This window comes from Onychostoma macrolepis, chromosome 25, assembly GCF_012432095.1.
Source record: "Onychostoma macrolepis isolate SWU-2019 chromosome 25, ASM1243209v1, whole genome shotgun sequence".
Classification (NCBI taxonomy): domain Eukaryota; kingdom Metazoa; phylum Chordata; class Actinopteri; order Cypriniformes; family Cyprinidae; genus Onychostoma; species Onychostoma macrolepis.
Window position 1 is genome coordinate 10,209,684 of NC_081179.1, and position 17,802 is coordinate 10,227,485.

Here is a 17,802-nt window from a genome sequence, read left to right on the forward strand (position 1 = left end):
TAGAAAGAGTGAAATAGTATTTTCCTGTAAACTGTACTTTAAAAATCTTTTATTTACAACTTTGAACATTTTTTAGTGTCAAAGACAAAGTCCTATTGTGGGATATAAAGTCACAATTATGAGAAATAAATCTACTAAAAGTACCTTTTTTCTTGAAGGCAGAAGTAGGCTTCGATATTTACCACATTTGGAAGGGAGAGATTAAAGTAAAGTTGAGAATATATGCACAATATATACATCTTTAAAGACTGAAGGTAAATTATTGTCTCGAATTAATGTAATCTTACAGTGATTGTTGATAACAAATCAGTTCTCTGAAGTGTCTGTAATATGATTTCCTCTTGTATACCTACCAGGATGTCAGTGACAGGAGTGATTCGAGTCAAGTATGCACCTGTTGCTGCCACATTCTCTCTCCATAAGGAACTATTTCTTGTGGAGATAAACATACATCTGTCCTGCACACATCTCCGCACTTTCTGAAGAAGTGGCTTTAACTTTGATGTGCACCAGAAACATGGCCTTTGGGATACAGAAACAGCTTGTTAGGCTTTCTTTGGGTCTGAGAGGTGGGAGGCCAATATCACGCACCTCTTCAGGAAGTGTGCGCTGAAAGCACGGAGCAGTGGGGATTCCGGCTGGATTCCACAGGACCAGCAGGCTCCGCCGCTGGCATTATCCTCTCTGGGCAGGAGATCCCAGGCCAGAGCACCCCCACTGGTACTTCCCCATGCCTTTCAACCCCACAGCCTGCAGCACACAGAGAGGAGATTAGGATTAATCTCAGGTCCGACATGCTGATATTAACACCACCTCTCCCACCCTTCACTCTCCGCCGGAAGAAGCGGTACTGTCGCGTCTGTTTTTAGAAGTTGAGGGTGGTGAACACATGAAAGTCTAGGACATGGATTATGCCATGTCCTAAAATGGAGACATGTTCAAAGGTCTGGCCTTTTCCAGGAATGAGGATGAGAAATCATTCTTACACCAGCCAAAGTGGTTTCTAGTTCACAGTGAAAACTTGGAGTTGGTTTTTAAGGTGCAATGATCCAGTACCATAAATGTCTTCTTCAATGGTTCAATATATTGATTATGCATGTTGTTATTTGCTTTGAGCAGGAGCAGCTCCAGGTTGTCCATCAAGAAGGATTCAGGTCTCCTTTTAAAAAAAAATGCTCAAATGCACTGAGGAATAAATCCAAGTGTTATATATATATATATATATATATATATATATATATACACACATATAATTTTCTGGTTCACTTTTAAAATTATATAAAAATTTATCGTCAATCGGGAAAGATATTATTTTGCCATTTTTTAATTATATATATAAATTATATTATTTAAATTATATAAATATACGTATTAATATAATACGTTTTAAGTTTTCTTACTCTCACAGTTGGCAAAAAGAGTTTTTTTGGGTCTCATGTGGGAGAGCTCCTCTTCCATCTCCTCTGAGATGTTTCATTTTGATACATGTTTGAGGATTGAAACATCAGTTTTTATTTACATTAGTCATTAGCCAGCCACTTTTTATAAGGTGTCTTTTTCTTTTTGTGATACGTGTAGGTACTACACAAAATAAAGCTTCCTGAATGGTTCTTTGCGGCATCTGAATTTTTGTTTGTATAGAATTCTTCAGTTGGCTGTATGCAGTGTTGGGAAGGTTACTTTGGAAATGTAATAGGTTGCACATTACAAGTTACCCTATTTAAAATGTAACAAGTAGTGTAACTATTTAAATTACTTTATTAAAGTAATGTAACTGAATACATTTTTGATTACTTTTTCTAACAAATATTTTCAACTGTTTCATTATCAAACATTTAAACCAGGCAGCATTAACCTTACAATAGTACTCTGCAAATTCAAACAAGAGAACTAATCAAAAGCATCACAATAGCATCACTTTACTAAACTGCTTTTAAATGGCAGGCGCATTGTGCACATCACAAACAGGCAAAGCAACAAATTAATATTATTCAACATATCCTAGCTTTTTGTAGAAAATATTCAGAAGTAACCTCATTAACTAACTGTAATTTAATTACATTTATTTTATAATAAAATTGCATAACACCGTTACTCATCAACACTGGCTGTATGGTTCTTTGGAGATTATAAGTGTTACTTACTGTAATAATGTAACATTATTATATTTATAGATAGATAAACATATTGGTTTGTGGGATATTTCACAACCCGATCTCATGAAAGTGGGTATAAATAGTACGCCCAAAAAAAGACTTGTGGTATTGATACGCAAAAACTGACTTTGGCGTGTATATGCTACGCAATGGGTAGGATTAGGGTTGTGGGGTAGATGCCTATCATATGTAACAGAAAACTGCGTATCATATGCACACCAACAAATTTTGTACCATATGCACGTGAAAACTGTGTTTCATATGCACGCCAAAGTCCATTTTTGCGTATCAATACCACGAGTTTTGTTTTTATTTGGCGTACTATTTATATGCATTTTCATGAGACTGGGCTCTATTTCAAGAGGATGAAAAGTTTGTGGTCTTTGTGGAACTAGTTCTCCTTTGGCAACAGACTCCCTTTAGTTCTAAGTGGAGCTTTTTTTGTTGTTCATGAAAAATGTTTAAATGATTATTACAATTTTGCGTTTTAGAAAGTAAATTATAATCCAAAGAATACATAATTACAGTTCAAATGAGCGTTCAACAAAAGAGAGATTAAAAAACCTGAAACGTAGGTTTTTGCCCACAACAAAATCCCATTCAAAACCGCCACCGTGTGAGAGTGCACGTCATTTAAGGCGAATTACACCACCGTAGCACTTTTGCTTTGTTGTCCGACTCGACATATTGCTCCAGCAGTGGGAAAAAAGCTAAATGTCAGCGTCTAACGTCTTCTCACCCTTACCCCTGTTTGCTTATCCCTGTGAGAAAACCCAATCCTTCACAATGTACACGTTTATTTCGCACATTTGCGTACATTTTCCCCCTTTAAGGCCTGACCAGGGAGAAGCGCAGGAATAGGACTCGCACACACACACACAGCCAGGCCTTGAAAAGGCAAAAGTTCTTTGCTGTTATGCAAATATAGCAATCTGTAAATGGTCGAGTGAGAGTTATATTTGAATTAAATGAGGCTTTGCCTTTTCATAACACTGAATTGCAAGCCAAAGTCTCAATACAGAATCCCCACGCCAAGGCCATGCATATTATGCATTTGACGAAATGTGAACTGACACAAATACCGTGGCTCACTTTCAATCCGATTACTCGGCTAAACCACATCAATACCAGCCAGCCAACGGGCGCTGGCGTCCCCCATTCAAGTGGCCAGTGAACAACCCCGGCTCCTCCTCAGTACACAAGCGCCTCAGCTACGTCTGCTTTGCCCCATGTTCAACTTATCAGGCGTACTCAATAGGAGCCTTTCGACAAGGTTCTCTCCCCTGTTCTCTGAGTTCAGGTCTAAAACAAAGCTAAAGATTGTGTTGATGGGCTCAAACTCTCAACACCACCCTACAGCCCCATACAGGCATTTAGCTTTAAATAGGGAGTCCTCCCTCCAAGCACTGAATTTTTTTGTTGTTTGTGCCCCATTTTAAGCTCATTGAGTGGCTTTTTCTATTATGAGCGTCAGCGAGAAAAATGGCACAGGTTAGCATGACCAAGGGTCATTTTATTTGCAGCAGTGATTGCTTGTTAGCAACAAGCCCTTAATTTAAAGTGGTCTTGACAACCACGAGGATTGTTCCTTTTTTCAGGCTGCGTAGCAACGCTTGGGCTTCCCCAGAAACACAATTTAACTAGAGCCATTTACAAGCTTTATTTCAAAACAACCTGACAGGTGCTGAGGAGACTGAAGAGATTTGCCGTAACTGTGAAACTTTATGAGATTAAAATGAGAAGAAAATACATTTTCCACGTTGATGTGGCCTGAGCTCCCATGACCAATTTAAATCTAATGAACAGATTCTGTGAGATTTATTTTTTTTAAATCTCAAAAGCTTGTTGTTTTCTTTTAAATGTGTATGGTGAATTAGCTATTGATGAGTATTGTATTGTAATGTATTTAAATGAAGTCTTATCTTTAAAAGAACAGTGGATGATGAGAAATATATTATCCATGGGAAATTGATTTTAATTTTGCATCCTAATTATCTAAGAAAATCATCAAAAACTGAAATACACACAGACCCACCCATACTTTTAAACATTTTAATCATGATTGTTTTTCTATCAAAGCATTTAAAACTGCTATGCAATGATGATATGTTCTAAAATGTAAGTCTTAAAATAAGGAAATTGAAAAAAGTTTAATTTAATTTTAAAATAGGCCTACACCTCGTGTATTGACCATATACAGATTGATTGCTCAATTTACAATGGTTAATCATGGGATATAATAAGCCAAACATATCACAAACCTACAAAAGCTAAATTTATTCATTAATTATTTGATGTGATTCTTGTTTTGCTGTTTCTTTATTTCTATCACTTTTTGTGTTGGGAACCATTTATAATATTTTTCCTGTACACATCAATCAGACTAGACGCCATATTTATTTTTGGCGAATGACAACGAGGCTACGAGGGGAAGCACGCCTTTCGATAGGTTGTACTCTCTTAAAATCTACATATCAAGTCTAATTTTCACAATTTTTTTTTCTGTCACCGCAATCGTTTCTGATTTTTCAAAGACACTTTTTTTAGTGCTTCTGGCAACCTGAACGATCAAAAGTAACATTAGCCATATCTAAACTTTACTGAACGTGCGCCTCCTAACAGCCTCGTTTTTATTTGCGAATATATATATATAGCTATATATATATATATATATATATATATATATATATATAAATAATAATCATTTAACCAAAACACGCTTCAAAGACAAATTACAACCTAACACTGGTCTTCAAGTTACCGGACAAATGTTTCTCCATTTGGTGATTTGTGAGGCTGCAGAGACGTGTTGCGCTAAAGCTGTCTGAACAGAACAGGTGTTTTGTCTGACGCAAATCAAAACGCTTTGTTCTGCAGACTTATGTTTGCTCCGGTGTTATGTTTAATGCAGAGTTAATATCAATTTAATGCTTGTCAATGCTTTTCTGTGTATTTTGGGTCTTGGTTAATCTCCTCAGTGTTCTGCCGTCCTCGGATCTACAGAAACAGATGCTGGGTCTGTCTAAAAGGGGTTTGCACGAAGGGCGGCTTAAGGTGTTAAAACTAGACTCAAATGCAGTGTTAAAAAGTTACTTAAAAATATTAATTCAGTTTTTAAAAAATCTAATCATAATTTGCATTGGGTTATTATTACTCTGTAAAAAGTTCCATAAATAATGAAATTAGCAACAGAAAAAAATACAGGCATTATGAGATTTTAGGGGCTTTATATTTATTTCTGTTCCTAACTGGTCTAAATGTCATTTAATTATATAATATTAATATAGCCTACCAAAATATTTGAACTATTATATTTTTTTCTTCCCCCATACATAATAATGAGTAGCCTACTTTCTATAAACAAAAACATAATTTTTAATAAAATTATAAAATAACTAAGTTTTACTGCCAGGTTTTTCGTTTTCTGTTAAAATGACTACGTTTTTAAAGTGCTTTAATCATTGCATTGCCATTTCGCTTAAGTTGCTTATAGAGACCAAAACTACAGAATGCGGATAATAAAATAAAGCCAAATCATTATCGATTTATGCCGTTGAGCTCACCAAGGAGAATGACCTCAGCACAACCTGTAGCCTAATGCAAAAGCGCGGGCGTTAATGTGTGTCCGGAGGAGGGAAGGCACATTTATGTGGATATAATATCTTAGAAATGTGTCTTTAATGGGTTTAATTCAGCGCCCGACCAGCTGCACTCCCTCTATTTGGTAAAGAGAAAACAATCGTGCCATGGCTTGGAAAGCAAGCAGAAATTAGTTTCGGTCACCGAGGCTAAGCTATATTTCCTGCAAACCATCTGCTTGATAGGTACAATAGAGGGATTTTCAAGTGCAAGAGAAAGAATAAAGTGCTTTGAACGTGCAGAAGTCCTCTTGGGTTTTCTGAAGGTGATGAGGTGTCTTAATACGACTGCCCCGGGCGGTGCTAAAAACAACTGATGCAAATCTAACGGTCCTATTATTTGGTAAAAATTGGAATAATTACATGCTAATCACTTATGGGTCTGTTATTGGCGCGTTGATAGATTTTAATACTTGTTTAAGCTGCAGCAAAAGCTGTCAACAAAAATGTTGCATTCAATGAAGAAATGGTCACTAATGTGATTCAAGATAGTTTGATTAATAGATTGATAATAAAGCTACAACTACTATTTTAAGTTCTGGTTATGTTGGCCAAAGTAAAAAAGCAAGGGATAGCTACTGGGCCGAAATGAGGGAATTACAGCTGTCCCAAAATTACTTGCGCGATGCCCCCAACAAAGATTTCTCTGCTTTTACTAAGATGGTTGCTAAGACTTCTTAAGATGGACTAAGACGGCTGTCGAGCTGATCCCGTTTTAAAAAGTTCTGAAATATTGTCTAAAGAGCCAGTATCACAATCCATTTGTGCGAAAGAGCAACGCCTGGCGCATAATTTCATGGAGATTTACTCGCTGTGTCATCGCTCAGGGCTCACGCGGACTATGTCTTCCCCTGGTCTTTTTTCCTGTCCAAATCAAAGCGCACGAGTTGACTCCGCGGAGATAAATGTGAAGGTAGCTGCAAGAAAATGAATGGATAGTGGGACAAATCCTGACAGAGCAGCGGTCAAACGCCATTAGTCACAGGTCTTAGCCCACAGGCTTAGAGATTCACCTCTTTTGGTGCATCTGACAGAAGAGAGCGTCTGTCCCAATAAAAGCCTCCAAGGAGAAATCCTTTTGTTCGCACTTTTTCTCGTTTTATAATATATTTTATCGGTAGGCGTTGGCCATTTTCCCCCTGCGGTTTAGCAGCAAAACTTGAAAGGTTGTGCTTTGCCATAGCACATTAAACCTTATCCACGTGTGGCGCAGCATGTTCTCTGACCCAGCTCCTCAAACAATGAAATTCCTCTTTTTTACTCTCTGTAACTCAATGGAAGAAAATGTGTGTGACCTATGAGCAGAAAGGAGAGGTTGGCAACTACTACACTGAAAAAAAAAAATTGTATTTAGCTAGTAGTATTTTCTTGCAGCCATAAAGTAGTCCAATATTCTTTGTTTTATTTACAATTTCGAAAAATCATTGTACAGTGTTGCTATCTTGCGTTAGCATTTTTATTTGTTTGTTTTACAAACACTGGCCAGCATAGCCGTAAAATAGGCTACACCGTAAAATGTCTTCATCTGTAACCTTTTTGGTTTTTCAGATAATTATTTCAATGATAATTGAAATTAAAGTGGTTGAATAACGTTAGTAACTTAATAGGCTGTAACCCAGCACTATTTTACTTCTAAATTTGCAGTTAAAATTATTACCCCCATGTTTCAAGGTGTAATGCCTAGAATATATTTTTTTAAAAATCATTGCGTTTCGTATGCAAAGCAGAAACTGTTTTTATTGCAATATTTGTAACGGCATGACTATGATGATGATGATTTATAGAATGTTTTTTTTTTTTTTTCGTAAAAGGCCGTTGTCTGCGGTTTGCTTGTGGTGTCTAATCCAATCCGAATTTCTTCTGTCCAATCAGGACGCGCCGCCTCTAGAGTAAACGGAACTCACGTGGAGAGTTTGGTTGAACTTCATTGTTAGAGCTGTCACCCATGAAAAGGCTTCTCCAGCGGTCCGCTATAAAACCCCTGGAAAAGAGAGGGACGGGCAAGAGCTCCTTCATTCTGCCCCCTTGGACTCTAATCTACGCAAGCCTCTGCAGTGAGAGTAGCAGCACGTGAATTCCTCGCTGTCATTTTCAACAAAAAAACGGAGCAATGATGTTGCCAAGTGTTATTGCGCCACCTGCTATGTATCCAAACTTTCTGCGACCCTCGGCGGCTCTTTCATTGCCTCCCACTTTACAGTCGGCGTTCACCACGCATTCGAGTTTCCTGGTGGAGGACCTGTTGCGGATCAGCAGACCTGCCACCTTCATGCACAGGAGCATCCCGTCTCCAAGCGCATCTCCTCCGGCCACAGGAGCCACAACTCTGAACCACACCTCCGCAGTCCACATCGCCATGTCTACATCTTTGCCAAAAAGATCAAGCTCTCCACAAACATCAATTTCAAACGATCCAAATTACTTGAAGTTTGGAGTCAATGCGATTCTCGCGTCAACAACACGAAACGGTAGGCTTCTCTTTTGTTTATGAACTAGCAACTTTATACTGTTGATAAAGCATCAAAAAGAGTAACTGTCTAGAATGTTTTGTTTAAAATACGCTCATTAAGAACTTTTATGTTATAATGCGACATTTATGTTATAAACGCATTTTGTCACATTCAACTTGTACATTTCATTTAATTAAAGTCCGCTTTATTTTGTGTCATAGCTTCACCACCACCTTCAGTGCAAGGGTTGAATGCGAAAACATTTCCGTTCCCATGTTTTGACGGCTCATTCCACCCATTCATCAGAGCATCATATTTCCCAGGTGGGTTCCTAAAAAAAAATCGCTGTGTCATTTCTTAATTCGGTCAAACTGATGGGCCTTCAAAATCTGCTTCCAATGCTGGAATTTGTAGGACATTGTGGAATCAGTCTCGCTAATTTGATGCCCTATTTAGCAAACGCAGTGACTGCTGACATTTTGCACCGCTTCCCCTAATCCACAAATTAGCCGGAATTGTCATGGTCCCAATTTAAGGCGGGTCCGCTCTCACAAGCAAACTGTTGGCTTCTCTTCATCGCTGCCTTTTCCCACCGAGCCAGTGTACTTAGTTGCTGATTGGCAACAATGCTTTCAGCACCATGACCAATTGGTCAGCTCCCTCTGGGCAGCCACACACAGACCCGTCGTTGACTTAAGCATGCTGCTGATAGGCATTTACCAGTCATGGACTAATTCCCCTATTAGCTTCTATTCAGTGTTTCAATATTCTCACAAGACCACATAGAGTGTGGGGAGTCTTCACGGGACGTCCAAGCAAAAGTTTTGGTCTCATGTAGCAGCATGAAAATTGCTTAACAGGGTGTAGTAGGCTTAATTAGGCTACTGTGTTCGCTAGTAGCAATATAAATGGATTATGTACGTTTCTTAAAATTTACTAACCAGTGTAACTATATTTTTTTGTATATTGGTTAAAGCTAAGTATACCTCAGATAAAACCAATAAAAGTGGGTCTATTTTACGTTAAGCTTCATGTCCATCAATCCAGTGAATGCAGGCTACAAATAGCCTTGTGGATCGTGCACTCATTCAGACCGACGATAATAGACTGATTCTTTTCACCGCGGTGTGAATACGTCAACAAAACAACTTGAGCAGTATGAATGGCTTTTCGTGTCCATTTAATGAAAATATTTGGGGGCAAACATAGTCCCCCGCCATCAGTATTCTCAAAATGTCCCTGGCATGCCGTTGTGTTTAGTTTTTAAGTGTAAATCTCTTTTGTGGCCGTAATATATGGCTTTAGTGGCCTGTCCTAAGCCTTTTTCAGTCAGTTCATTACTACACAATTACCGTCCACGCTTCATTAGCACCTCTATCTTTCACTGGAGCGCTCTGAATGACTGCTCGCCCTTGTTACCATACCAATGCTTTTGGGAACCAAGCAATGTGCTAATTAGCTTCCTCGTTCCGTATCACTCAAATGGTTTGGTCTTAAAAAACCATTAAGCCCAACTTTCGTTCCAAGCCCAAAGACTACTTCCTGTTTTTAGAAAAAGACTCGTATTTGCTTAATTTGAGAGAAACACTGATTTTAAAAGAGTTTGTTTGGTTGTTTCTTATAGCATCGTCTTCAGCAGTGCCTATTCCCGGAACTTTCGCATGGCCCCTCACGGCTCGAGGGAAGCCGAGGAGAGGAATGCTTCGACGGGCCGTCTTCTCGGACGTGCAGCGCAAAGCGTTGGAGAAGATGTTTCAGAAACAGAAGTACATCAGCAAACCAGACAGAAAAAAATTGGCGACGAAACTTGGCCTTAAAGACTCTCAGGTAAGCTGATGTTGTACCTTTGTGGGTGTCTGAGGTAAACTGGTGTGCTCATGTCTTGCGAACTCTTTCTCTTCAGGTTAAAATTTGGTTCCAAAACCGAAGAATGAAATGGCGCAATTCCAAAGAAAGAGAGCTTCTGTCGTCAGGAGGTTGCAGGGAACAAACATTACCGACAAAAATGAACCCCAATCCTGACCTGAGCGACGTTGGAAAAAAGTTTGAAACTGACGCGGTTCTGAGAGAAAGCCCGCGCGCGCCTTTCTGTCAGCCGCGCGGGGATCACGAGCTCAACGTAGATTTACATTTCACTTCGCCTTCCATCTCCAGCAAGCACTCAGACTTCTCAGAATCAGAGGACGAGGAAATAACCGTGTCGTAATCATTAAGCAGACTGTGTTATTTTTAATGACTTATGTTTATGCACAAAACAGGAGGAAAACTTTCAGAAAAGTGGTCTTGTTTGACACGGTAGTTGTGTGAACTTTATAGGAAAGCTTTCAGTTTAAGAGAGAACGCTGTAACCGCTGCGTTTTTGGCAGCTTGTATAGTGTTTTGTATGAATATTTTGTATGGAATTTTTATACCAAGATTATTATTTCTTAATGATTTGGGATACTTTGTCTATAATCTTAAATACGTAGATGGCACATTTCTAACTTAAAAGTCTTATATTATTTAGTATACTGATGTTTTTTTGTAAAAAATGTATATACATGTGAAAAAATATTTTTACAAATTAAAAATCCAAAGCAAAATACCAAATTTTTCGTTTTTGTCTGCCTTGAAATGAACATTTATGCATGGTCAGATACAACAGGCTGTGTATTATTTTTGGCCAAATTAAAGTGATACAAAATTTTCTTCACCTCAAAGCAATATTTGTGTCCATTTTGACAAACTTACATAAGTAAATTTTTTTTAAGTAAATTTATATTATATAATATTATCAGACCTGACAATAAGATCAATGAAACAATGTCACTACTTGCTCACTCCTTCCATAAATAGCCTACTGAAAAAAACATAACTTTTGACAATTTGCCACTGAATAACTGACAGAGACTCATAGTTGGAGAAGAAAATAATCACATTTATTCTGAAAGGGTCACATGCAATCACTAAATTGACACTGAAAAATATCATTAAACATTAACAACAACTTTACACAAAACAATACCTCTTAAAGACTACACAAACAAATAAAACATAAGGCAAATATTTACAATATATTACAACTGAAAATATACACAAACTCGATCAAAATTCAGTCTTTTGTTTTCTAAAATTATCAGCAATTTATGGGAAAGTAGACACTATTTGCCTTTTTTTTTTATTAATTATAAAATCATTTCAATGTTTTCCCCACAAAAGTTTTCATATGTTGAAGAAAAAAATATTGGCTGTACTTAATGCACAGCAAATTATTTGGTGAGATCTAACAGAAAAACAAAATTAAGAAAAACTGCATAAGGTCTTCTATTAAAACATGTTCTAGAAAATGATTTTAAAAGGAACATTTGAAAAAGGTATTTTTCTAGTTAAACAAAATTCAATCTTTCAAATAAAACATCTCTCAGTAATCTATTTGAACTTCATGCAAACATTTGCCACATTAGCAAGACACACTAACCCCCAATATTCAGACTAAAGCACATCACACAGATCCTTGTGCCAAATCATTTTGAATGTATAACGACCCCAAGATCTTCAGACCTTAATGATTCACATAATTTCATCTCATTCTTTCTCCCCTTAACACGTATTTTTAGATAAACATACTCTCACACTGAACAAAGCAGACTCATGTTCTGCAGCTGTCCTTGTAGACTTCTAAGAATCTATAAAAGTGTGGTAAGTTTTGGTTTCAAGTCTTCCTGATATCAGCAGTATTGCAATAATGCCATTATCTTATCCGTAATAGTTTTTATGCATTGAGACTGTTTGGTAAAACCTTTTCTGTTATTAACTAAAATTTTACCAGAAATTCTGTTGTGATGAAGTTAAATATTCTTTGAATGTAACAATATTGCATAGAGAATATTGTACTAGATAAAGAGGCACAAACTATGCTCCTGGCACAAAATTTGCTTTAATATTATCAATACTTTTCCAAACAGCTCTTTATGTTATGCAAGTGTTACCAAAACACTTTTTTGTTGGTGAAAAGCAACCACAATACAGTGGTTATATATACTATATATCTCTGTTAGGTCCCACAGACAGTGCACCATTGGAAGGCTATAATGTCTTTGCATTACTTGCATTTGTATAAAGTTACAGATCTTTAAGACATAAGCTAGCCTGTCTCAACAGGTTTTGTAAGGCATTAATATAAAGTTCAGCACCAAAGTTGTTCACTAGTACATAAAAGTCACCCAACATTAGACACTACTTAGAAAATTTAATATATGACTGAAAATAAACATGAATTGGCAAGTCTTGGAGTTGCTACATCTCAACTAGGATTATCTCCTTTTTGAACACATTTATACCGCCATCAAGTGTCCATTTCAGGAAATGACGATCTTTGATGAATATTAAACTTTTTTCTTGCATTTCAGGCGATGATTAGGCTGTGATGTGACTATAATGATTTTTCAGGGTTTCCAGCACCCTGTTTTACAGGTTACCAGCACCTTGTAGATTCATATAAAAGAAGCTGAGTCTGATATTAAAAAGTCTCAGAAGAGTCCAGCGTGTCATCTTGGTGACTGTTGTTGGTGGAATCACTGTCGTAGCTCTCTGTCCCTGCGCAGTGAGCCGTCTCCTTCAACCTCATTAACATATTCATCTGTGGTAATAGGAACAGGATATTACATGGTAAATCTTCATAAGTAAGAACTATGTAGATACAATTTCTACAGGCCTACTTTATAACTTACCAGTGGGTCTTCTTCTGATTTTCCCTGAGCAGGCTGCTTGCCTGGACTGCCCTCCTGAGATATACTGTACCCGTCGAACCCTATGTCCTCTGGCCGAAGTCGCAGCAGGGAATGCCACTCGTGTTGCTGTGGACTTGCCACCCAAGGGAAGCTCTCCATCACCCACTTCGCGGGGTCCTCCCATGCTGCCTTACGCCCATACATCTGCAGAACAAACATAATTATTTGTTTATTTGCTTTAGCATCCCAATATTGTAATGATGGACATATGATGGAAGGCACCTTACCTGCAGCCCTTCTCTGACAGCCTCCAGCATATAGGGGATGATGGAGTAGTTCCACAGATCAGTGAACCACACTCTTGAGCCTTCAACATCCATTGGGCAGGACAAAAAGAGTCGAGGTCCTGTGGTGGACAAAAGATGTTTTACATGAATTAGGGCTGTCAAAAAAATTCCAATTTCGAATATTCGTCGAAATTCAAATAAGAATCCACATTTGAATGCAAAAATGCTGCATTCGAATTTTAGATGTGCATCAGGCAGCCTTATATGTGGCACACAAGATGTGATGACGATGTAGGTGACGTTGCATTTTAATGTTTTTTTTTTTAGCCTATCCAGTTGAACCCACTGGATGCAGCGCTGCTCGTTCAAAATATTGCGGAAAAAGAGAACATCAATGCGGAGATGATGTTGTTTACCTCAAAACTGGAACCAATCACATTTTCTAGAGGGACATCTATCACCCACTCGTGTCTCGCACAAGAGAGCAGCATATTTATAAAACCATGTAAAATTAATATAAGTTGAATTTTCAAAAAACATGTCTCGAGACTTTATGGCAGTTTTTCTGCATCCCACTGGATCTCATGTTTTTAAATTAAAAAAGCAGGCTACTCTTTGTGATTGGTTTTCGGTCCTTAGTATTAAACTATACATACTAACACGATGCTTGTTGTTCATAATTGTTTAAGCAACGTAATTAATTATATATGGTTTATAAACATTATTTTAAACATTATGCACTTTTTTCAAAGATAGTCTTGTTTTTTATTGCTTTGAAAAAATGTGCATTAGTTCGGTAATATTTTGCTCGATGCGCCCTCTTGTGGCCTCAGGAGAGAAGCCAAAAGCTTTTTTCCCCCTAACAGAAATTGTGCCTTTTAAATTTGAATATAATTCGAATATTGATACTATTTTAGAACAAAATTCGAATTTAGTTTTTCAGCCAATTTGACAGCCCTAACATGAATCAATATATTAAGCCGGTTTCATACTTAAGAAAAAAGTGATTAACATTAGAAAGAGTTTAAAAATTCTAAGGTAGGCATATGGGTGATTGTGATTGACTGTTTCCACACTCACCGATTGTGACATCAGAAGAACTATGTGTTTCCAGGAAGCGGTTGAGATGATGCCAAACACATGGGATCCACTCAATAATCTTAACTAGCTCGCCGTTCCTCACACGGCTGCTGATCTCGGTTTCTAGAAGCTTCCGTCGCAGGTACCGACCCAGAAAACCTTTCAGTGGCTCCATATGATTGGCACACAAAACCCATCTGAAATAAGAGACCAAGAAGACTGGATCCACTTTTACCCATGTATTATAAGCCTGAGCAAAATAAGCGTTGAGAAATGCTTGCAGGACCTCTTGTGGAGAGTCGAGGTATAGCAATTAGCTAACCCCAATTATAGGTATATGCTATATAATACATACAAAAATCAATTGTATATATATATATATATATATATATATATATATATATATATATATATATACATACAGTGGGTACAGAAAGTATTCAGACCCCCTTAAATTTTTCACTCTTTGTTATATTGCAGCCATTTGCTAAAATCATTTTTTTTCCTCATTAATGTACACACAGCACCCCATATTGACAGAAAAACACAGAATTGTTGACATTTTTGCAGATTTATTAAAAAAGAAACACTGAAATATCACATGGTCCTAAGTATTCAGACCCTTTGCTGTGACACTCATATATTTAACTCAGGTGCTGTCCATTTCTTCTGATAATCCTTGAGATGGTTCTACACCTTCATTTGAGTCCAGCTGTGTTTGATTATACTGATTGGACTTGATTAGGAAAGCCACACACCTGTCTATATAAGACCTTACAGCTCACAGTGCATGTCAGAGCAAATGAGAATCATGAGGTCAAAGGAACTGCCTGAAGAGCTCAGAGACAGAATTGTGGCAAAGCACTGATCTGGCCAAAGTTACAAAAAAAATTCTGCTGCACCTAAGGTTCCTAAGAGCACAGTGGCCTCCATAATCCTTAAATGGAAGACATTTGGGATGACCAGAACCCTTCCTAGAGCTGGCCGTCCGGCCAATCTGAGCTATCGGGGGGAGAAGAGCCTTGGTGAGAGAGGTAAAAAAACCCAAAGATCACTGTGGCTGAGCTCCAGAGATGCAGTCGGGAGATGGGAGAAAGTTGTAGAAAGTCAACCATCACTGCAGCCCTCCACCAGTCAGGGCTTTATGGCAGAGTGACCCGACGGAAGCCTCTCCTCAGTGCAAGACACATGAAAGCCCGCATGGAGGACTCTAGGATGGTGAGAAATAAGATTCTCTGGTCTGATGAGACCAAGATAGAGCTTTCTGGCCTTAATTCTAAGCGGTATGTGTGGAGAAAACCAGGCACTGCTCATCATCTGTCCAATACAGTCCCAACAGTGAAGCATGGTGGTGGCAGCATCATGCTGTGGGGTGTTTTCAGCTGCAGGGACAGGACGACTGGTTGCAATCGAGGGAAAGATGAATGCGGCCAAGTACTGGGATATCCTGGACGAAAACCTTCTCCAGAGTGCTCAGGACCTCAGACTGGGCCGAAGGTTTACCTTCCAACAAGACAATGACCCTAAGCACACAGCTAAAATAACGAAGGAGTGGCTTCACAACAACTCCGTGACTGTTCTTGAATGGCCCAGCCAGAGCCCTGACTTAAACCCAATTGAGCATCTCTGGAGAGACCTAAAAATGGCTGTCCACCAACGTTTACCATCCAACCTGACAGAACTGGAGAGGATCTGCAAGGAGGAATGGCAGAGGATCCCCAAATCCAGGTGTGAAAAACTTGTTGCATCTTTCCCAAAAAGACTCATGGCTGTATTAGATCAAAGGGTGCTTCTACTAAATACTGAGCAAAGGGTCTGAATACTTAGGACCATGTGATATTTCAGTTTTCCTTTTTTAATAAATCTGCAAAAATGTCAACAATTCTGTGTTTTTCTGTCAATATGGGGTGCTGTGTGTACATTAATGAGGGGGAAAAAAAATGAACTTAAATGATTTTGGCAAATGGCTGCAATATAACAAAGAGTGAAAAATTTAAGGGGTCTGAATACTTTCCATACCCACTGTATATATATATATATATATATATATATATATATATATATATATATATATGTGATTTTTTAAACTTATGAGCATATTAGAATGATTTCTAAAGGATCATGTGACACTGAAAATTGAAGTAATGACTGCTAAATATATTTAGCTTTGCCATCACATGAAAAAAAAAAAAAATAGTAAAAATATAGTGAAATACATATATTTAAGTTTTATTTAAACATGCATTTGATATCAATATATATATATATATATATATATATATATTTGATGTATGTATTAAATAAAGAAAAAGTAAATAGTAATATTGAAAATCTGAATGAGATGATACCTGAAATTATGATGAAGCTGTAGATTTGGAGTGGGTGATGGGGTTTGATTCATGGTTCCAATAATGTAAGGACTGTGAGAAAATAATATAATTAAACATACATTAAATCTACCATGAAACATGAAAATTTAAACAAAAAAATCAGAATTTTCACAGTTAGAATCATTGCCACAATCTGTTGTGATGCTCACCACTGGTGGTTCTTGCAGTTGAGCAGGCCGTTGAAAATCTCGGCTAGTGAGGTGACATGGTGAAGGTTATCTAGTATAAGCACCACAGGTATGTCAACAGCACGTACACTGGTTTTACACTGGTCTGCCAGGTTGGACAAGTACTGCTTCAGTTCCTGTATAAAACACACTGTGCATTATTACCAGAACCTTCACATTTGCAACATGCTCAAAGAAAAACCTTGGAGTTTTGTAACACTAAAAGTATATAGAATCTATTACATTGCTTGAATAAATCAGCCGCCTACAATTTCTCATTGTTTATAAAGAAAATGATTAAGTGAATGGGATATAAACCTGTCATTAAGTTTTGTATTATTTATTCAATCAGATTAACTGACCTTAGTAGTTTTGTTATCAACATTGAAAGTGGCAATTGCTTGATGTTCCAGCTGTTTTCCCTCTTTTAGGACCATGTACTCGGCCAGTCTGCTGGCTAGAAAGCTCTTCCCTGTGCCAGAAGGCCCTGAAAAGATGATTCGTCTGTGCTCCTCCAGCTGAGAGATGTATCGCTGCAGAACTGGCTTCGGAATGAGTGTCTCGAACGCCAAACTGTCCTCACTATTGACAGACAAGTCTGCAGATGGAGAGACAAGGTTTCTGTCAATGCATTTCAATGGTGAGCTGTCATGTTTTCAAGACTAGTTACTTCTAAAAGAGCAATAGTCGTACCTTTCAGCTTGACAGAGATGGTATTGCTTTCTCCCACAAGATAACCGCATGGCAGAAGTTCTGGTGTATCTGCATCACTGGCGCGATGGATGTCTGCAATGCTGTACTCCATCACACTGTCAGTGTTCAGACCCAACTGTGTGACAGGATCTACGTAGATGATATATTCCTGTTGGAGTGACAGGAACATGTGTTATTTCATAAGATTTCGGCTTAAAGGTCTCTAAACTTT

At 37.9% G+C, this 17,802-nt stretch overlaps 2 protein-coding genes across 14 annotated transcripts in view; one reads left to right on the top strand and one right to left on the bottom strand.

The window, feature by feature from the left end:
• dbx1b (developing brain homeobox 1b) overlaps window positions 1–10,815 on the top strand; it is a 43,247-nt gene extending 32,432 nt beyond the window's left edge. For 8 of the 9 annotated variants that reach the window (XM_058766589.1, XM_058766590.1, XM_058766591.1 and 5 more), the window contains 4 exons: window positions 7,667–8,262; window positions 8,466–8,567; window positions 9,869–10,071; window positions 10,148–10,815. In XM_058766589.1, coding sequence (XP_058622572.1) covers window positions 7,905–8,262; window positions 8,466–8,567; window positions 9,869–10,071; window positions 10,148–10,450 — 966 coding nt within the window. In that variant the 5' untranslated portion in view covers window positions 7,667–7,904 and the 3' untranslated portion in view covers window positions 10,451–10,815. Of the gene's footprint in view, window positions 1–5,200; window positions 5,981–7,666; window positions 8,263–8,465; window positions 8,568–9,868; window positions 10,072–10,147 lie in introns of those variants that run through there. The other variant, XM_058766597.1, reaches the window with a different exon arrangement.
• Window positions 10,816–11,140: 325 nt separating this feature from the next.
• Window positions 11,141–17,802, bottom strand: part of nav2b (neuron navigator 2b) — a 91,880-nt gene continuing 85,218 nt past the window's right edge. For all 5 annotated transcript variants that reach the window (XM_058766618.1, XM_058766616.1, XM_058766617.1 and 2 more), the window contains 8 exons: window positions 17,571–17,739; window positions 17,240–17,475; window positions 16,860–17,014; window positions 16,669–16,740; window positions 14,321–14,517; window positions 13,241–13,359; window positions 12,954–13,157; window positions 11,141–12,862 (listed from right to left, as the gene is read on the bottom strand). In XM_058766618.1, the coding sequence (XP_058622601.1) occupies window positions 12,743–12,862; window positions 12,954–13,157; window positions 13,241–13,359; window positions 14,321–14,517; window positions 16,669–16,740; window positions 16,860–17,014; window positions 17,240–17,475; window positions 17,571–17,739 (1,272 nt within the window). In that variant the 3' untranslated portion in view covers window positions 11,141–12,742. The remainder of the gene's footprint in view (window positions 12,863–12,953; window positions 13,158–13,240; window positions 13,360–14,320; window positions 14,518–16,668; window positions 16,741–16,859; window positions 17,015–17,239; window positions 17,476–17,570; window positions 17,740–17,802) is intronic.